The sequence below is a fragment of the Daldinia vernicosa genome (assembly GCF_022497035.1).
Source record: "Daldinia vernicosa strain CBS 139.73 unplaced genomic scaffold F5Y00scaffold_2, whole genome shotgun sequence".
NCBI classification, from domain to species: Eukaryota; Fungi; Ascomycota; class Sordariomycetes; order Xylariales; family Hypoxylaceae; genus Daldinia; species Daldinia vernicosa.
The window spans coordinates 1,098,169-1,119,061 of NW_025953918.1; the positions used below are offsets into that span (position 1 = coordinate 1,098,169).

Sequence of the window (20,893 nt, forward strand, 5' to 3'; positions counted from 1 at the left end):
TTTTAAGAGAAATATGCTACCCAAATTCACGTTACCGCGCACATAAGCATCATAATAATAAATGGTTGATATTATACCCAAGCTTATCCTTTCAATACGTCATGATGCACAAATGGGCGGCTAGTTTAGGAGGCATGCCTGCGCTTCGTTTACATAGGAGGTATGGCTAGAAACACTTCGAAGCTGCGTGGTTGCATGAGCGTTGAACCCGCATTAGTATTTAGTTGATTCTACTACATTTTAGGTTAAATTCATCCAAGTAAGCAATTAGGTTAAGGATACTCCCGAATGTCAATTCGGATCTAACCTTATTCCATACAACATCGCGATGAGATTAAAGTATTAAAGATGCAAGCCCTATATACATACTAGATACGCAAATCAATAATATCTTTCTACATAGCGTTATGTATGTGGTTGCTTGAAGGATTCATTGCGTATCCCTGCTGCCCTGCAAGCTACCTATGTATGTTAGGTTCCGTATTGTACCTAACATAACCCAAGCAGCCAGGAAGCCCGAGTAATGTATGTAGATCTGTGCAACGGTACATATGTAAATCCCACCAAATCTCTCCTATCATGAGCAGCACATCTGAATAGAAGGTCTGAAACACGGAACCCCATGATACAATGAACCAATAATGATGCAACTCTCGAAGCCGTTTGCAGCAACATCTACCTCTACTAGGTATGCATACGATATTTGAGCCAATGTCTTCGTTGCTTGAATTTTATAGCATACGCGTCTACGTTTTACAGCGTAAGTTAGTGACAGTACTACATAGATAATAGTCACCAATCGACCGGGGAGGGCCGGGGGGCGTTCTTTCTGAATTTTCTTTTGGCCGGAACAAATGGACCGGGGGGAGGCCTTGTCGATCCTTTTCTTATCCTTGAATTTTCCGACCTTTACATACCTCCTAGGTAGGCCTAGGTAGGTCCTATGGAGAAAGCCCCAAAATCTTATCTACAGACCGATGCCATAAACTTCTGTCATTGGCTGCCAGTGGCTGCCAGTCGACCTTCCAGCCTATTAGATCGAAGCTTTGCCAAGCTTGGATCAAGCTTCCCCAAAATCAAGGTAAATAGTCTGGTATTTACAAGGGGTTGCTTAGGAGAAGGTCCCGCTTCTTCGATTAGTTACGGTAGTAGTGCGTTTGATATGTAGGTACAGGCTAGGATTGCGCCCTACGAGACCTTAGCTGCTTAGGTACGCTACATCACGTCCATATTTATTCTTCTCCGGATCCTTCAACCTTCTCTTTTCTCTCTCTACGTATCTCGTGTTATCCGTGATTTACTTCCGGAGGAGTAGCGCCGCAGAGATTTGGTCGAGTCAAAAATCGAAAAGGGGAAAATCATAAACATTCGCTTGTCCGTTCGTTATCCGTTCGTTGCCAAGTTTGATCTGGAGCGCATTCGTTTCGACTCCGGACATTGATACTCTTTCTGGCCCTCGCTAAACAGGATTCATCCCTAACGACTCGACTCACACTCGTTCGACCATCGTGACTATTCAAGCTTTACAATAATCATAGAACCGTGGAAGATTCGCTTCAGAACTTTATAAGTACCTAATTTTTCAAACACTATAATCTACATCGTTACCGTACAGTCGCTCTCGATCCGATAATATGCGCTCTTCACTACTTCTAGCGCTATGCAGCGCTACGCTATCATACGCCATACCGACAGTTGAGGCAGTCGGCGGCAAGTTCTTTACAAGCGATGGCGATCAATTCTTCATAAAGGGAGTTGCTTATCAACTCACTGAGAGTAAGTCCAATACCCAAAACATGCGCAATTCAGTAAACCAATTGTTTTATAATACTAACTAGTATTCAGAGGACCCGTTGATCGATACTGAGCAATGTAAGCGGGATGCCTCGCTCATGAAGAAATTAGGTGCCAACGCCATTCGCGTCTATCACGTCGACCCGGAAGGAGACCATGACGGTTGCATGTCCGCTTTCGCCGACGCTGGTATTTATGCCATGGTAGATATGGATACTTTCGACACCTACATCTTGCCCGTAAGCTCAAAGTTCAGAAGACTTATCAGTCTTCCTTCAAATTAGCCAGTACTAAATTGCTTTAGAATGATCCTTGGTGGAACCAAACCCAATTCGACGCCTACTCCAAGGTTATGGATACATTCCATGACTATGATAATCTATTAGGCTTATTTGTGGGAAATGAAATTATCGCCATCAACAATCAGTCGTTGGCCGCGCCGTTTATTAAGGCAAGCACTCGTGATCTGAAGGCGTATAGAGACTCGAAGGGATACCGCAAGATCCCAATTGGTTACTCTGCTACCGATATTGCGGAGCTTCGACCTTGGCTACAAGACTATCTTACCTGTGGAGGAAATTCGTCCGAGAACATCGACTTCTACGGCTTGAATTCATACCAATGGTGTGATCCCACCGACTATCAGACCTCCGGTTACGCCAACCTCGAGGAGCAGGCTAAGAACTTTCCCGTGCCTATTTTCTTCTCCGAGACTGGATGTAATAAGCCTGGTCCGCGATTGTTCGACGACCAAGTCGCTATATTCGGCCCTGAAATGGTGAATGACTGGAGCGGAGCTATCGTGTACGAATGGATCCAGGAAGCCAACGAATACGGTTTAATTTCGTACGGTCCTAAGGTCGACCCGACTGTCACTGGTGAGAATATCGTCGGTGGCTACACTCGTGCGGGTACCCCGACACCTGTCACACCCGATTTCGACAACCTTAGCAAGCACTGGGCGACTATCACACCCACTGGAGTTCCCAGATCAAAATACGACACGAAGTCGGTCTCGACACGTGCATGCCCAACTTCAACTGCCAGTGGATGGCTTGTTAATGGCAACGTCGCCGTCCCAAGTTTAGGAGCAACACTTAGCGCCAGCACTTATTCGTCCGTGCCTAGTGCTACCGGTACGGCTGCCAGTGCCGACCCGTCAGAAACTCAAAATGCTGTCTCTGGATCGAAAGAAATTGCCGGTATGGGTGCCGGTCTCGTAGGTGTAATGATGGTTTTCACATTATGGCTTTAATTCAACTTTGATTCGATTGAAAGACTTGAGCACTACAACTTTTTCGGTCCTGACGTTCTATTCCGCCGTGCCCTCCTCCCTTAATTAATCCCACACAGGAGGTTTTATGGCCGGCACTATTCGTCAGATACCACCTAATCCTTCCTTTCGACTACTCGGTTAGGGAAGTTTCTTCGGAGCATCCGCAAGACATTGTACACGGCGTCTGTTGTCTTGTGTTGGATAGCTCCAGGCCATTACCTAATGATCGGCGTCTGTCGTGGACATCTGGACATGTTTAGATGATACACTTCAGAAGATGACTGCGAGGAATGTGCTTCGGCTTGCATACGAGGAGGACGAGTTAAGAGGTTTTCAGATAAACGACAAACGACACTCATGATTGTCACGAAGCAACAATTACACAGCTAAGGAAGATCAACTTCCTGATGCTAATTAAATAAAAACGCCGCTTTGGCTGTGATACCCTTCACTCATTATAGAACGTTTTGCTACAGTGTGATTATCGTACGTTTCTACCTGTAAGATGTGAAGAAGGAACATGTACCTAATTAGCCAGTCTTTAGCTGCCCAACATGTAAGCCGTTAGTGTTTCCAGTGAGAACATTATTCCTTCCATAAATTACAATTCAAGCCTTCTCACAGGAAGGTGGCCACATACAATGTCTACCCTCTATAAAGGAGGTGCTGCTTGATTACATATATACATCGAATGAAATGTCTCAGATAATAATTCTACCAACCCTCATTTCTACCTACACGTAAAACTCCTAGTATCACCTACAATTTTTCCGGCTCAAAAGTGTATTTAGTATCTGATAGCAACCCTAAAGATTCCAACAGCTCCATTAGTCCTACCTAGATACATGGCAGACGAAAGCCAACCCCAACCACAACAGCCTTCGGTAGTAGCCGCTGACGAGCACTGCGATAGCCACAAGCGCAAAGCCTGGAACATCAAGAACGAAAACTGCCTACGAGCCAAGCTCGACTGGCATCGGTAGTGCCCGTTCCAGAACCGGCCTACGCTGCGATGGATCTTTCTCATCTCGCTCGTCGTAGTCGTCGTCGGCGTGCTGATCACCGGCGTCGTCTTCACCGTCTACTACGACGCCATGTACTACTCGAGCGGCGCCTTCTTGCCGAAAGACAAGGCCAAGTCTACCGACGGCCAGTCCACGGGCCCAGACACCCCGCCCGTCGTCCCAAGAGGTGCGATTGTCGATATGTGCGGCGAGAGGAGGGATAGCTGCGAGGCTTATAATCAACCTGTTCGTATTTCTCCTGATATCATATCCTTATATATATTGGCTTTTCCTTTTAGCTTTTTATCGTCACCTAAGGGAGATGATGATGATGGCGTAGGAGGTATAGATAGATAGATAGATATAATCTAACGAGAAAGCGAAGAATATATGCTGCCCCGAAGGAATGGTCTGCTACTCGAGCGACTTCTCGCCGTCGGGCGTCTACTGCTGCGCGGGCAAATCGCAATGTCTCGCCAGCGAGGTCCAGCCGCCGCGCTGCGACGGCAAGATGAGCCCCTGCGACAAGAGCATCGGGGGCGGCTGCTGCGCGCCGAACACGGAGTGTACGAAAGACGGGTGTCTGAAGGTGTACCGCGCGGAGCCGGGGCTCGCGACGGGCGTTTTAAGCGGCCCACCGCCTACTACGACTATCACGAGAACGACCACCGTCTTGGGGGTAGGGACGGGGGCCGGCGGGGTCACGGTCACGACGGTCAAGATAGCGGAGACGGGGCTGAGTGGCGGGCTAAAGGGGATTAAGCCCACGTTTGGCTTTTCCAGATACCCGCCGTTAGAAGTGTTTGCTTTGGGGTTCGCTCTTGCGTTCTCTTATATGATGGTTTTAAGGGGTGGTTAAGACTGTTTTGCTTGAGGATCAGGGGTTGGGCCTTTATATTCCTACAGATTGTATCGCATTCACGGTATGAACTATCATGCCTTTTTCATAATTCAATTAGATTAGCATGTTTAGAAATGTCACTCTCTTAGACGTATTTCTACTTATATTCTATCTGTAATAGTCGAAAATATGTCCAATAGCACGCATTACTATAAGATATTAGATACTAATTATTGACTTCAATAAGTACTCGACTAAAATATAATTAGGTATCAAGAGAGTATCGGCTTTAGTGAGTATATCTTGTTTGAAAAGGGCTTCGAGGTTGTAGAGCATGAGTACAATCGGTACGCAAGGTTGCAACCAAACGCAGCTTGGGCAACCATTGAATCCATCAGTACAAAAGGTCCTTTAGATCGCCATTTGACACACGATTGCATTCGGAACGAATTCAACTTACGTCCCGCCGGCTTTTTATATTTCATTCTTTCAGTAGGATCTGAAACCTGGAGGAACCGAAGGTGATCTGATATTATTGACTGCGGAACTCACTATTTGAGAAACTTGGGAAGAATATTCTTCTTGCATACCTAATCCAGCTTAATCGTCCGAAATGCAAACGCTTTGCGGTCGAATTAAGGTTGGTCGCGGCCGGATGTGACCAGACAAGGATGTCGATGTCTCTACGAGAGATGTATGGAACTTTACGTTTCGCTTGGATCAAGGATGGTGTCATTTATTCCATGTGTGCAACAATGGTTCTAGGATGTGAGGGGAAGCTTTCAATATGCAGGTTTCGTCTTCCCGGGATATCCCTCGATAATACCTGGGTGGAAAGCTATTTTCTAGTATAAGACGGCCCCCTCTTCTCTTTCGCCAGGCTGATGTACTACGTGGAATTCTCTATTTCGTAGGTCATCTATACCTTTTAGGATGAGAAGATCCACCGTTCTTTGCATTGTGCGACCGGCTTCGATAGCCAAACCAAGGACTCGATGGCGAAATCAATGCTTACATCGTACTTAAAGAATATAATGATATTCAAGAGGTATAGTCTCTTTGAGCTGCTCTGTAGCTAATGTTAAGAAAGTCTCTACGCAGCCTTTCCGAGACGAAGTCATAGAAGTAGCTCGCCAGTACATATCGACCTCTGGGCCACAGAAGTTGAACCTGTCCCATGAAGATCGAACTGCTTGTTTTCATGCTTTTCAACATACGACACACCCGTCCAGCTTTCTTTTAGTGTTTCTGACAGCTGAGACGAAGTTGCGAAGATATAGTCATCCCAATCTCATCCGATGGAGCACTTGCAATATCAACCCCTTGCAAGTTCTATACGCAAGGGCATTAGGGGCTCTTATAATAATTTTGGCCATCATACTGAACACAATCCTTATCCTTTCCAAGTTCAACCGCCTGAATCGACTATCTGCCGATCTGGCAAAAGATTTTTGACGTCTTTGTGGCAAACCATAACAGACATCTGAGAGCTTTACAAGACAGGGTCGTCTTTACATCGTTGTTCTGAGCTTGTTTCTTAGTGGTGGTGTTGTCGGTTGGTTCAGTATTAATACCTTCTGGTAATGTGTTTGAATTATAATTCGAGGACTAAGTTTAAAAGTAAATTATATGACACGCTTCTATTCAGTGTTGTAATTATTCGAGTTTGGTGCATGATACGTAGATGTACATAAGAAGGTAAGCACGGGTCACTATACGTTGTGTAATGTCACACAGAAGCTTCTGCTCCGTGAGCTTTAGGGGCCGAAAATTAGCCGGGACCGCTGACGTCGCCGCGACGTCGTCGCGTGTTAAACTACAAACCGTACTACTTCAACATTTATTAGTGTTACACTCAAGGTTCAGAGACAAGTTACCAACGATTCTTTGTTTGAAACGACGGCAACTCCCATGCAAATCTGCCAATACAAATATGAGTTAATGCGGTGACAACTAGCACCAGTGGTATCTCAGTATGACAAGTCCAGCGGAAGCTCCCCTGCTATCGCATCAGGAGGACGAACTAGAAGAGGAAGTGCGCTCAGATGGTGAGGATGCGATAATCGAATGGCCTGCTGGTCGCCCGGGCGTTTTTATATGGCTCTTGACTCTGTCCGCTTGTATTAGCGGGCTCCTGTTCGGATGTAAGTATAACGCCTTCAATATTCCGTGCAACTGCTTATACGTGAAAAAGATGATACGGGAGTAATTTCGGCTACGTTGGTTTCGATAGGCACCTCGCTGTCCGGGAGGATGTTAAACTCGCTCGATAAATCTCTCATCACGTCATGCACCGCGCTATTCGCCCTCATCTTGTCCCCGATCTCGTCCATCCTTGCTGATTACTTCGGTCGAAAACCCGTTATACTACTGTCGGATCTGCTCTTTGTAATCGGAGCTGTGGTTCAGTCTATGAGCTTCACTGTGTCGGGCATGGTCCTTGGACGGTCGATAGTCGGAGCCGCCGTAGGTGCTGCGAGCTTTGTAACGCCGTTATACATTGCTGAGCTAGCTCCGCCGGCTTACCGTGGTATGCTCGTAACGATGAACGTACTATCCATCACTGCCGGACAAGTTGTAGCTTACGTTATTGGATGGATGTTTGCTGAGCATGGCGATCCCTCTACGGGATGGAGATGGATGGTCGGCTTAGGGGCTCTGCCCGCTGCACTGCAATGTCTTCTCCTATTATTCATGCCTGATACTCCCCGCTGGCTAGTAAAAGTAGGGAAGTCAGCCGATGCTCGGCGCGTTATCGAAAAGACGCTAGGATACGATCCCGCTTCTCGCCGATTAATTGACAGCGTTGTGAAAGATATTGAGATGGAGCTTAGGGAAGAGCAGGGGAATTTAGCATTGGCCAATAATGGAGGCTGGAATAGTAGTACATGGCTTAAGGGGTGGCATGAGCTTCTTAATGTGTCAAAAAACCGACGGGCGCTGATTATCGCCTGCTTACTTCAGGGGTTACAACAGCTTTGCGGTTTTGTAAGTCATTACGCCCCTCCTAAATATCCTATTCTAATTGATTGTGAAGAACTCATTGATGTATTTCTCTGCCACAATTTTCACTATGTTGGGATTCTCGGTCCCGACGCTCACATCGCTGACAGTCGCCGCCACAAACTTCGTTTTTACCGTATTTGCACTACTTTCAATCGACCGCATCGGCCGTAGACGGATCTTGTTATACTCATTACCTTTCATGGTAATCGGCCTTTTCCTATCAGCATTTGGTTTCAGCTTGCTTAAAATACCGTCTGGCGATACTAATGTCGGTGGCGATGCACCTGTCACCGACGCCGCTTCGATATCTTCGCGAGGTGCTGCTATTGTTATTCTAGTAAGTATCATGACGTACGTTGCGGCTTACGCTCTGGGACTTGGTAATGTCCCATGGATGCAAAGCGAACTCTTCCCGCTTAACGTACGCTCACTTGGTAGTGGACTAGCGACAGCTACGAACTGGTTGGCCAATTTTATCGTTGGGTTGACATTTTTGCCATTGGTACGTACTCAATATTCAGACAGCCGTACCTATACTTTAAAAATTTTTTTATTGGAGTTCAACTATTAACACATCTTATAGTAAGTAACTAACAATTTCGGAATTAACGTCTTCATATAACTGAATCCATAACATTTTTTTCTCGCTGTGGAAACTAACTCATAACAGGATGGACCTGTTAACTCCTTCGATAACGTTCGGTTTATACGGCATCGTTTGCGCTATTGGTTGGTGTGCTGTCTGGAAGATATATCCGGAAACGGCGGGATTGACTCTCGAAGAAGCCACTTGTTTGTTAGAAAACGGCTGGGGCGTAAAATAACCGCGGCCTGTAGTTTTCCGTACTAAAAGGGCGTGAAATCTTTAAATGATTACGCTCCTGTCGGAAAAGCGATTTCGGTGTAACGCGGCTATGCAAATGACCGATCCTATGCACGAGATAGGATAGCGCAAGCTTACGCCGTACGTCCCGTCCTCGTGGTAAAGTTAAGGTTGCATGGACGTGCTGCTAGGTATCTATTAATGTGCAACCGCAGTCAGCCCTAGCTTGCGCTCCACCTGACGTTAGGATTAGTTAAGCCGTACGGTGGCTTATCACCGCTAACACCATCTCCGAGTCACCGTCCGAATCGGCACGGCCGTGGAGAAAGGATGTCGTTCGAACCGGGTTTACAAACACACCGATCCATTGCATACTATGTAATTGGTCTGACAAATCGAAGTGAGTGGATCGTCTCAAGTGAGCCCCTCCCACAAAATTTTATTTAGGTAGCTGATCTGATTATCAATTAGAATTATGCACGAGTAAGCGCAGTGGCATGTGTAGTGTATGTATGTATGTACATCGGAATTATACTAACCGACACGGTGGTGTGATGGGCACCAAACTATTACTTACTTACGTCTAGCGAATTACCCACCCGGAAAGAGAGCCGCAGCGTTGACCGTAGTGTACAGGTCTCTATGTAGGATGATAATTAGTAGCACGAGCGCTAAGTGGAGATATATAACCCAACATGGCTAGTACGTAGCTTTGCATACAAATTTATATATAATAGTTAGTACAAAATGTCAATGGAGATGACAACTGAATGACTATATTGATTGTAATCCTTTTTCATATCGTGGGAATCGTGGGAATAGATTCAACATTTTTGCTGTCTACCACCTGGTAGCATATACGATTTTACTGTTATACATCGAGTAAGACAATGTTTTGAAGAAATCCTCAGGCACGACCTCCCAGGCCCTTTAAATAGCCTCATTGAGCTCCTGCGAATTCAACGATTCCACATGATAATGAATGAATATCCAGCCAGTCTTTCATCCAGGCCCATACGTTTTCAATAGCGTTTAAATCAGGGCTATTGGGAGGCCGCTCAATAGCAAAGATTTCGAGCCTATCCATCTCTTCTACAGTCGCTTTTGCTGTGTCGGGTTAGGCCTTTCAAAGCCCAGGCCTTTCAAAGTACGGCTTATCACGATGGGGCCGTACTGAGAGATCTCGGGGACCACGAATCTGAGGTCTCCCCAGGGTATCTCCCGGTGTGATTGGTCGGCGTTTAAGAATTTTAATAGGGCCTCCAACTCGTGAGAAGAAAGGTCTTTATAGCCACCGATGCCTTTCTTTTTGGGCGTAAGGGGACCCGTAAGGGCCGTCTGGACCTGGGCTCTCGTAAAGCCCGTTTTGAGTGCTATGTCGATATAACTCAATTCAGGGAAATACTTTTTTACGACCCGAATTTCGAATCTCTCGTCTCTCGTCAGTTCTTTAGCTTTATTCTGTTTCAACTCCTCAGGCCCTCGATAGCGATATTGTTTAAACCGAGGCTGAACCTGGGCCTGGGCGCCTGTAAGTTGACGTAACGGTTGACCTGTAACTTGTGGATGTTGTTGCCGTGCAGCCATCCTCTCGGCCGCTTCAATCGACGGCGAGGTGACCTCTAGCCGTTGATGTTGCACCCAATGTAATTGATCCTGTAGATTCATCTTTTTGCAGGCTTTGATTGTTTTTTAAAAAAAAAGAAAAGAAAAGAAAAAAGGACGACCTTGAATACTCACGATTTGATTATAATACTCTATTAAAGTAAGGGTGTCTATTCGAAAAGATAATATTTAGGATTACAATCAATATAGTCATTCAGTTGTCATCACCAGTACATACCTACATGACAAATATGGAATCCCGGTGTTGGGGCATTGCCGCTCTGCCACTATCGCATACATACTTTACGTCTCATTGACGTATGACTCGAGGATCGATTTTGCAAAAACTAGACATCATAAAGAAACGTATTGGATCATACGCTAGGTTACCTAGTACATAGGTACCTATTACTTATTGTATGTCGGATTGTGACTGGTAACCGGTGCGAACATGTTTGCTATGATATTTTGTAACCAACTGGTTTCTTGGTTACACATTACTCGCAACCTTTAACATCGTATTTATTACGTGTGTTTACGTACACATTATTTTCTCTCGGCGTTGACGAGCCGAGGCTGATTAAATTTTTAATTTTTTTCTTGTTCCTTTTGCGATTATGTAAGATCAGATTGCAAGTCTAGTTTTTTTTTTTTTTCCCTTCAAAAAAAAAAAGTTGATTGTTAGCTCACCGCTGTGAAGCGCTTCAAACCGAGCCGGGTAGAGCAGCCGAGCAGGGACCCGTGACTGATAAACCAATGTTTGAGGCCCGATCTTTTGAATCTCGACTCTTGCTTGAACAGCTTTGGGTCTTGACATATCCTTGACACCGCACGTTCAATAGGTTTTTTAATGGGGTTAATGGATATGGTGGAGACTGGAGTCGATACTTGTGTACAAATCAAAAGATCTTAGATACGAAGGGCCCCGCCATCGTAGCACCTTTTCCCCCTTCTCTAATTTGCACCTCGGCCCATCCTACCCTTTCAGTCGCCCCCCCTATTGAAATTTTTCATTGTTACCTATCTTCTGAATTCCATCCAGCAGGTTAGAATACCTAAGGTGCGGCTGTGTTTACAAGGGTCCCGTTCTTTTGTGATTATCAAGGGATCTGACTTAAGCATACCCAATTAATAAATCAATATTTTAAAAGATCTATTTGGAGACTTTTATCTACCTACCCATTGAGGTAGATAGGTAAGAGAAGTATAAGAGAGCGCAGATAAGAGAGGCACAATCGAGTCATTCGGAAAGCTGCTTAATAAGTCAACCTTACTATGTATGTAGTCTCAAGTTTTCAGGTGTTATTAATGGTCATGCTGTCATAACGCCGATGGGATGAGGGCATGGATCGGGACATGGATGTGGCCGTAGTGCTGGGTCCATTCGCGTATTTTCTAGAAATACGGTATAGAAATGCGGCATAGTCAAGCTTTCTACTACTGTATGTACGATTAGCGTTAGCTATTATGATAGTGAATCAAACAATACGGTCGGGTTCATGCACCATCCCGAGGGCAGGTACGATACAGCCCAACGAATCAACCCCCCGGCCACTATGTATTTAGGCTGCTTACTAGTTGAAAGGCCCTGTGGAAATCTTTACATACCCTTCGTCATTGAAGACCCAGGGCCTTCTGTCTAGGTTAGTAGGTAGATCCATAATTCTTTTCTAGTTACCACGGCAAAAAGCGAATGCCGAACCCCTTCTCTTTATCGCCTCTAATAGATATTAGAGCTTTCTTAATCCCGACCCAAGCTGTTCCATTTCGAATGGATTTTTTTTTTTAAAATTCCTTTATTATCAGGGTACCCCCGTGGCCTGATTGAAGACTTTTTATTTTTTTCTTTTCTTATCTTCAATTCTCGTTGAGCCCCTCTTCGCGTTGCAAGCGTGCGCGTAGTTCTATTATATCATAGTTACTATACTCGTTGTTTCTTTGTTCTCGAGTATACCGTACATAACGAACTATACCTTTGTTTGTAATTTAGTTACGAGCAACCTTCTACTTGCCTCTCTGACCGCCACCACAACAAAGCATATTATAACCCATTTGGTAACAAGCATATTATTTTCAATTATTGTTGTGGTTAAATATATTCCATTATCGTTTGAATAATGGACGAGGTCGATCGCGAGCTCATCCGAGCTGAAGAGGATGCCTTACGGCATATGTCTCCTACTGCATCCAAGGCCAATCCCGAACATCCGTACCGCCGTGCCAGTAATGAAGTCGAACGAGTTGTTTCGGCGTCGTCTATATCGACGACTTCAAGTGACGATGGTATGGCGCATAGAAACACAGGCAACATGAGCCGTATTCCCACACAACGAGACCTCGAACGACATCCTACCGAACTTAGTCGTATTAATACCGCCCGAAGTCAACATAGTGCTACCGTTGGACGAAGCCTTAAGAGCCGGGAGTCGAGAAAACCGTTACCTGCTTTCGGGGCCGGGAAGCCCTTCCCGCCCCCTTTACCCAACCAAGAAGACTATGTTGTGGAATTCGATGGCCCTGATGATCCTTATCACGCCCAGAACTGGTCGCTTAAAAAGAAGTAAGTTATATTATATATAACAATCACAAAGTTATAACTACCTACCTGTCATACAATTCTCTAACCCGAGTTCCCTATAGGTTACTCACAGCCGCTATGCTCGGTTACACCACAATGACTTCTGCTTTCGCCTCCAGTATTTTCTCAGCCGCAACCCCTTATGTAGCTAAGGAATTCGGCGTCAGTTCCGAAGTTGGCATATTAGGTGTTTCTTTGTTCGTGGTCGGTTTTGCAACCGGCCCGACATTCTGGGCGCCCCTATCCGAATTAAAGGGGCGACGTTTGCCGATAGTCATAGCTATGTTCGGATTTTCGGTTTTCTCCATTGCTTGCGCAACGGCCAAGGATTTACAGACGCTCCTTATCTGCCGGTTCTTTGCCGGTTTCTTCGGTGCTTGCCCGCTGGCTGTCGTTGCTGCTGTCTTCTCAGACATGTTTAACAATGCCACTCGAGGTGTCGCTATTACCCTTTTCTCCATGGCTGTTTTCACCGGTCCCTTGCTAGCCCCTTTCGTAGGAGGTTTCATTGTGACGTCTTATCTCGGATGGCGCTGGACCATGTATGTCGCGAGCATCATGGGTTGGTTGGCGTTCGGCCTTGATCTACTTTTCTTAAGCGAGACTTACCCTCCTGTGATCTTGATCGAAAAGGCGGCCGAGTTGCGTCGTCGTACTAAGAATTGGGGTATCCACGCCAAGCAGGAAGAAATTGAAGTTGACTTTAAAGAGCTGATCCAGAAGAACTTTACTCGTCCCATGCGACTTCTGTTCGGCGAGCCAATTGTCACGCTGCTTTCGATCTACATGGCTTTCATTTACGGACTGCTTTATCTCTTCCTAACGGCGTATCCTTTTGTCTTCCAAGGAGTACACCACTTCAACGCCGGCCAGTCTGGTCTGGCCTTCTTTGGCATGATTATCGGTCAACTCCTGGCAGGTATTGTAGTGCTGCTCGACCAGCCTTCGTACCAACGTAAGCTGGCTGCCAACAACGGCATACCCATCCCCGAATGGCGTCTCCCCATTGTTATCGCTGGTGGTGTTTCGTTCACTGGCGGTATCTTCTGGTTTGGATGGTCAGGTTATCGATCAGACATCCACTGGATTGTTCCTGCCGCTTCGGGTATCCTAACAGGCTTTGGCCTTATGGGTATTTTCCTTCAGGCTCTCAACTACCTTGTTGATGCCTATCTTATGTTCGCCGCCTCGGCTATCGCAGGAAACACGTTCCTCCGATCTCTCTGCGGTGCCGGGTTCCCTCTATTTGCGACATATATGTTCAATGGGCTTGGAATCCAATGGGCAGCTACGTTGCTAGGCTGCGTAGCTGCTCTGCTGGTACCTATTCCAGTCATGTTCTACCTATACGGCCACAAGATCCGTGCCAAGAGCAAGTTCGCCCCATCACTTCCCGGAAACACACCGGGCATTGGCTCCAACTCCAGCAACGATACGGCAGTCGACGGAGAGGTGACAGATCACGCTGCCGCGTCGAGCGCCCCAAAGACTAATGTCGAGACCGAAAAGGCCTAGGTGCGCGTTTTTATTAATTATATATCCGGAATTTATGAAGGAATAAAAAATACCGGGTGGATTATACGGCTGGGTTTAGACTTATAGATGTTACGGAATGATGCGTTGTTATGGACGACGTAACTTAATTATACCAATACCAATAGATGACAGGTAACTTGTAAATACTTAAGTAGTATATAACTGCTACTGCTACGACTATAACTCGTTAGGAGTAATAATTCCATAAACTATCAATACCCTTAATAATTATTGTTTACGTTTCTTATTGTGATTAAGATTGTTATCAATAAGTTGACTTATCTTAAAACTTAACTACTTAACTATCATATCTGGTTTAAGTTTATTAACCTTGGTTGTTTATAAGTTAACTAACTGTATAAATTGTTGGAAACTATCGTTACACAGAGTCTAAGCCACCATAGAATTCCCGCCAATGAGGTCGAGATACAATGCCCAATTCGTAAAAGGGCGTGCCCTAATTGCTTACGGCTTACATGGGAGAGTCGAGACAACCATGGATATTCCAGACTAGGTTCCCTGGCCTACCGATCGAGATAGGCACGTATAGACGCAGTAATTACGTACATAGCCAGCAAATATTTTTGAATCCCTGCCCGTCGTACAATACAATGAGGGCATTTGTTCAGTCACTTATTCGGAGTTTTCCCCCACAATGCCCCGCGCCCTTGCACAAGACCGAGGGAATGCATTGCATACCTAACTTCTACATTTAACATAACTAACATATCCATAGAAATAATAAGTGAGTCAGAGTGCTGGAAGATAAGACATACGATTAGACATACATATCTACATAATATTACCAAAACAGGACAGGGTTCTTTGATCCTTCCCGTACGGATGTCCGTGACAAAAGGACCCCGCGGTTTCTTGGATACTAGGTTGGTTTACGTGGTATGTAGGTACTCGTATATTAATAATCCGCCCGTGGAAATATTTATAATAAGACGATTATACTCCTCGACCTTATATTATAGACTTAGCTTTCTCGATCTGTCAACTGCCGTATACTCCTTCTTCTTCTTCTTCTTCTTCTTCTTCGTTTCTACCGTATACACTCATTACTCAATTCATCTGACGTACGTACCAATTCTACACGCAAGTAGTAGATTACGAACAGCGGGCTGGTGGTAGTAGGCGATATATACGGTAAAGGTAACAAGACAAAGACCTAAAGGACCGGGAAAGAAAGAAAGAAAGAAAGAAGTAAATAAATAAATAAAATCATGAGTTCCGCCGCCGCAGCCGCAGAGCAGAAGGTAGAAGACAGAAAGGAGACGGGAACATACGAAGCCGGCTGCCACTGCGGCTACATCAAGTTTTCCGTCACCCTATCGCCGCCTTTCCCCGAGTACAAGGTCCTCAACTGCAGTTGTTCCGCATGCGCCCATTTGGGGTATCTGCTCGTCTGTAAGTTCGATCCATCCTCGCCACTCCCAACTATATATACACAAGCGGTTACCGAAGGTAAGTATAGGACAGTACAAACACTAACAAACACACCCGCCTAGACCCCAAGGCCTCGGATATCGTATGGCATAACAACAGCCGGGAGCGATGCGCTAGCTACCGCTTCAACACCAAGCAGAAGGATCAGATGTTCTGCCCCAAGTGTGGTTCTAGCCTGGGTATCGACTTCTTGGGGACGGTTAAGGAGCATGTGTATGGTATTAGCGTAAGTACATGAGAGAGAGAGAGAGTGTGTGTGTGTGTGTTGTGTGTGTGTGTATGTATATATGTATGGTGTATAGTATACTCCAGAAGAGAACAGACGTCAGAACCCCCCAGCAACCCCCTTTTGCTAACAATCACAATCAACACAGGCCCGCTCGTTCTACGGCATCGATCTAGACTCTTTGACGTACAAGAAGATGGACGGGATGCGCAGGGTCGAGCCCGCGCATGATTTGTCCGGGCAGGTCTGGGACGAGGAGAAGCAACAGCTAACCTAACCGACGACTCTAAAAGTTTATGACTTAGGTACCTAAGGTAGAGAGTACTGTTAGTCCTAGAAAACGAAATATTATGACAAGTTAATGATCTACCAAGTTTCTACCTAGCGAGTCCGTAAATAATTCGAAGTCCTCTTTCAATAGCTATCTATCCATTTACCTACGGTTCTCTTCCCGATCTGCTACCATCTGTGTTTGCATTAGGAGACGCTGGGTCCAATTCATAGGTACAACTGAATCTGTGATCTACTCTTAAATCATGCCCCCCTTTAAGAACGGCAAGTGTAACCAATGTCATACTAAAACATATACATGACGGTAAACAGCCACATTAGTCCTTATAAGTTATACGAAAACAAGTAGTAATCACTCATCTCCAAATATCGTTGAACCTTTCAAGAAGAAGTAAACAGGCCTGTATAGAGCACGACCGAGAGGCAGGGCCAAGTAAAAATAACAATTCAATAACTAACCTATAAGGGACCCGTTGACTACGATAGTCCTATTCCCTATCTATTTTTTGTATACTCACCTACGCCCTTAAATCTCAATCGATTTAATTTCCACAGAACCTTTCCAGTAATCATCCGCCATGCCCCTTTCCACATCGTCTAAGTACTTAGGTAGGATATATGCCTTCTCCCACTTAAAGGTTCAGGGTTCAAATTCGAATGTTTGGAGCCTTGGTTAGCTTGCCTCTCTCCTGGCTCGGTATAAAGCAGCGCGCAGAGTAAGTAACGATTATCACAAGCGCATCAATCCAGACCAACCAGCCTTGAAGACTTCGGATTGGAATTTCGTTCAACCATAACCCCCAAATCTAGACGAATACGATCGTATCAAGCCGAGACGCAAATCAGATCTTCTATTTCTGCTGTCTTTTCGCGTAGAGATTTTCCGCTGATGTGATACAATGCGTGTTAGCCCCTAGCTTGTTTATCGTCTCTATCCATTCCTCGTACGGATCCGAGTCGAAGACAATTCCTCCCCCTAATTCAAATGTCAGCAATTACAGAAATCAGAGTAGTTTAGGGACAAGAAAAAAGCTTACCGGCTTGGAGATACGCAACTCCATCCTTAACCAACATAGTTCGTAAGGCGATGCAAGTGTCCATAGCACCTTCGATCTCCTTTCCGTTGGAATCTATGCTACCGTACCCGAAGTATCCTACGGCTCCGGCATATACACCTCTCTTCTCCTTCTCAAGCTCAGCAATGAGTTCCATTGCTCGGACTTTTGGAGCGCCCGATACCGTTCCGGCAGGGAAGATGGACCGGAAAGCATCGAACCTGGTTTGGTCTGGCCGTAGTACGCCTGATACTTGGGAAACAAGATGTTGAACGTGACTGAATTTCTCCACTACCATCAGTCTATCAACCCTCGTGGTCAGCGGATCACAGACTCGGTTGATGTCATTCCGCGCTAGATCCACCAACATAACGTGTTCGGCGCGATCCTTAAGTGAGTTGCGAAGTTCATTAGCAAGCCGTTCGTCCTCTTCTGGCGTCTTGCCGCGCTTGACTGTGCCGGCAATAGGATGGGTAATGATTCGTCCTTCTTCCTCCTTTACCAGCAGCTCTGGCGACGCGCCAACTATTTGGAAATCTTGGCAGTTGACATAGAAGAGGTACGGAGAAGGATTGACCGTCCGCAAGTGACGGTAAATATTGAACGGGTGTAGCGAAGTCGGACGGGCAAACCTCTGGGAGGGGACAGCCTGGATGATGTCGCCAACAACGATGTGCTTCTTCAATTCGGTCACGTGTGATTCGTATCCTTCTTGACCAATGTTGGATGTATACTGCTGGCCGAGCTTGATGGGTTGCTGTTCGGGTATGGGTATCTCGGGAGAGTTGAGAACGTCAATGAGCTCGTGAATGGTTGCAGTTGCTTTGCTATACTCATCCGCGAGGGTATCTAGGTTCTCAGGGATGTGAAGGTAGGTGATCACTTTGATGACACCGAAGAACCTATCGAAGGCCACTATGGTATCGAATAACATGAATAAGGACTCTGGTATTTGGAGAACGTCCTTCATAGGCCGTGCGGTCTTAGGTTCGAAATAACGGACGCAGTCATAGCCCACATAGCCAACGGCACCTCCAGTAAGGGGAGGTAGCCTGAGGTCCGGGATCTCAGCCACAACATTTTGTGCCAGCTCTTTCTCTAGCGCGGGTAACGGATCTACCGACTCTCCATGACCCTCTCCGGTCTTCAGGATTTTGCGCGGGCCCGCACCAATGAAGCTATATCGACCAACGCGTTCCGTAGCGGCGCTCTCGAGGAGGAAGGAAAAGTCCGTCTTTGAGTGCTCTGACACTTTTAAATACGCCGCGGATGGCGTTATTAAGTCGGCAGATATTTGGCCGTATAGAGGAACTAAATTTGGCTTCTTAGGTCCGACCGTGGGTTTTGACAAGATTTCCTTGACGGTGTCCAGCGACGGCAGAATCACGTCCTATAGTAGACATACTGCTTGTTAGTTTGACTTGGAAATTCTCTGGTCGAGTATAGTGTGTATACTATGTATACTAAATAAATTGAGAGAAGATCTTACAGCTTGAGCCATGGTGGGCAGGGCAGGTTGTTGAAGGAGGTTAGTAAGAGGGAGGATGCAACTCCTTCACTCCTCCCTTGCTCTTGTCAATTCTCACCACGCAAGTATGTGACACCAAGTTGACTCAGCGTACCTAAAGATGTTTAAACCCGCTAGAGCTATTTTAGTTGGTCCTTAAACTTTTTGGTACCTTACATTGATTGCTCCCGCTACACATTTTATCCGAAGACGGAGCTGACGGAAGGAGGGGCATTTTAGCGATAACTTTGTACCCCATGTTAGGTAGTACTATGTATAGGTATTGTACATATCTTATCACATATCTTATCACATATACGGAGGGGTACATACATACTGACATATTCAATATACATAGCATGAATTGAAGCTTAACGGAATCTACCTTAGGTATATTAAGTAGATTAATGCTTTAGACTGTGATCGGCAACGGTTTTTAAGCAATGCGTAAGAAGAAAATCGTTACATTGTAGCCTTATATTAAATAGGTGGGACTGTAATGTAACGATTTTCTGAACTTTATGTTTGGCGCTCACCGCCTTCCTTTTTGGGGCATGCAAAAAGTTTTCGAAGTTGGTTAAATAGCGTTGTAAGGCTTATTGCAATAACGTTATAAAGCTTATTATAATAAATATTACTATTTTAATAGTAATGTAATTTTAATAGTAGTCACTTTTTAAGCTTATATTTTTTAAAACTAATAAAAAAAATTAATGTTTACATAATATAATTTATTTTATTATATAATTAATTAAATAATATATATTATATTTTATAAGGTTTTATTTTTTTAATAAAAAGCCTTTTTTTAAATTAAATTATAAGTTTTTTTATACGTATAAATCCTTTCTTTTTTAATAATAATCGCGCGGTAAAATGATAATATTAAACCTTTTAAAAAGTGGTTTTATTAACGGTTTTCCCGCCGTAATATATAACGCCGTTTATAAATATTTATTATAATTTTCCCGCGAAAACGGTTTTAACATTATTAAAACGTTTAAGTTTAATTAAGTTAATAAATAATTTATACGATATAAGGTATATTATGATTATAAGTTTTACATTAAACCTTTAAAAATAAAAAGTTATTAAACTTTTTTATAAAAAATCGATTGTTTTTAAAAAAAAAACTTTAACGCGATAAAAATAAACGATCGTAAATAAACGTTTTAATTTATTAAAAATTAAAATAACGGTGAGGTTTTAACTTATAATTATAACTTAATAATTAATTTATTAATTTACGTTTATTATTAAATAATAAAAAAGGAAAATATTAAATAAAAAATTAAAGTTTTTTTATATTTAATATTTATAACGCCGACGTAAATCTTTTTAACGTTACGAAAAAAGTATCTTAACTTTTTTATCCGATTAAAAAACATTTATAATGTTTATTTAAAATTTTATAAGCGTGAACGATAAGGATTTACGAGTACGTAAGTATTTATACGTTATTTACGCGAAAAAAAATTTAAATATATTATAAAGTAAGTTATTAATAACTTTAATAAAGTAAAAGCTTTAATTTAAACGTATTTATATTATAAGAAAATATAAAAATGCCATCCGTATATATTTAATTATAATAATATATATAAAACGAATTAATATTATATGTTTTTATTTAACGTTATTAATTGTTTTTTTATTAATTTCGTTTTTAATATAACGTTTAATTTAATATTATATAAAATTAAAAAGTGGTTTAATTAATTATTTTAAACGTTAAATAAATTAAAAGTTATAATTAAAATGTAATTATTAAATATAATAATTTTCGATTATAATAAATAATAAAAGAATGTAATTAAAGTAATATACGTTTTTATATAATTTTTATTTTATATTTTTTACATAAATAAAAACGTTATATTATAATTTAATTACAAGTAA

The 20,893-nt window shown here is 43.7% G+C and overlaps 6 protein-coding genes across 6 annotated transcripts; 4 read left to right on the top strand and 2 right to left on the bottom strand.

The window, feature by feature from the left end:
- The first annotated feature begins 1,499 nt into the window (after nt 1-1,499).
- On the top strand, nt 1,500-3,673 carry F5Y00DRAFT_63684 (glycoside hydrolase family 72 protein). Its single transcript, XM_048013942.1, has 3 exons — nt 1,500-1,776; nt 1,846-2,033; nt 2,099-3,673. The coding sequence occupies exons 1-3, from the start codon at nt 1,635-1,637 to the stop codon at nt 3,047-3,049; spliced, it is 1,281 nt and encodes a 426-aa protein (XP_047869913.1). The 5' UTR covers nt 1,500-1,634; the 3' UTR covers nt 3,050-3,673.
- Nucleotides 3,674-6,746: 3,073 nt separating this feature from the next.
- F5Y00DRAFT_224156 (general substrate transporter) lies at nt 6,747-9,464 on the top strand. Its single transcript, XM_048005963.1, has 5 exons — nt 6,747-7,059; nt 7,110-7,903; nt 7,953-8,422; nt 8,592-9,162; nt 9,216-9,464. The coding sequence occupies exons 1-4, from the start codon at nt 6,891-6,893 to the stop codon at nt 8,743-8,745; spliced, it is 1,587 nt and encodes a 528-aa protein (XP_047869914.1). The 5' UTR covers nt 6,747-6,890; the 3' UTR covers nt 8,746-9,162; nt 9,216-9,464.
- An 81-nt stretch (nt 9,465-9,545) lies between these two features.
- F5Y00DRAFT_224163 (uncharacterized protein) lies at nt 9,546-10,867 on the bottom strand. Its single transcript, XM_048005965.1, has one exon. It carries the CDS (start codon nt 10,410-10,412, stop codon nt 9,837-9,839), a length of 576 nt encoding a protein of 191 aa, XP_047869915.1. The 5' UTR covers nt 10,413-10,867; the 3' UTR covers nt 9,546-9,836.
- Nucleotides 10,868-12,113: 1,246 nt separating this feature from the next.
- On the top strand, nt 12,114-14,688 carry F5Y00DRAFT_224167 (MFS general substrate transporter). The gene is made up of 2 exons (XM_048005966.1): nt 12,114-12,909; nt 12,990-14,688. The coding sequence occupies exons 1-2, from the start codon at nt 12,467-12,469 to the stop codon at nt 14,440-14,442; spliced, it is 1,896 nt and encodes a 631-aa protein (XP_047869916.1). The 5' UTR covers nt 12,114-12,466; the 3' UTR covers nt 14,443-14,688.
- A 791-nt stretch (nt 14,689-15,479) lies between these two features.
- On the top strand, nt 15,480-16,510 carry F5Y00DRAFT_224169 (uncharacterized protein). Its single transcript, XM_048005967.1, has 3 exons — nt 15,480-15,876; nt 15,978-16,141; nt 16,290-16,510. The coding sequence occupies exons 1-3, from the start codon at nt 15,693-15,695 to the stop codon at nt 16,416-16,418; spliced, it is 477 nt and encodes a 158-aa protein (XP_047869917.1). The 5' UTR covers nt 15,480-15,692; the 3' UTR covers nt 16,419-16,510.
- Nucleotides 16,511-16,830: 320 nt separating this feature from the next.
- Nucleotides 16,831-19,434, bottom strand: F5Y00DRAFT_224172 (anthranilate synthase component 1). The gene is made up of 3 exons (XM_048005968.1): nt 18,977-19,434; nt 17,470-18,877; nt 16,831-17,408 (listed from the first exon to the last, which is right to left on the bottom strand). The coding sequence occupies exons 1-3, from the start codon at nt 18,986-18,988 to the stop codon at nt 17,284-17,286; spliced, it is 1,545 nt and encodes a 514-aa protein (XP_047869918.1). The 5' UTR covers nt 18,989-19,434; the 3' UTR covers nt 16,831-17,283.
- Between the last annotated feature and the right edge of the window lie 1,459 nt (nt 19,435-20,893).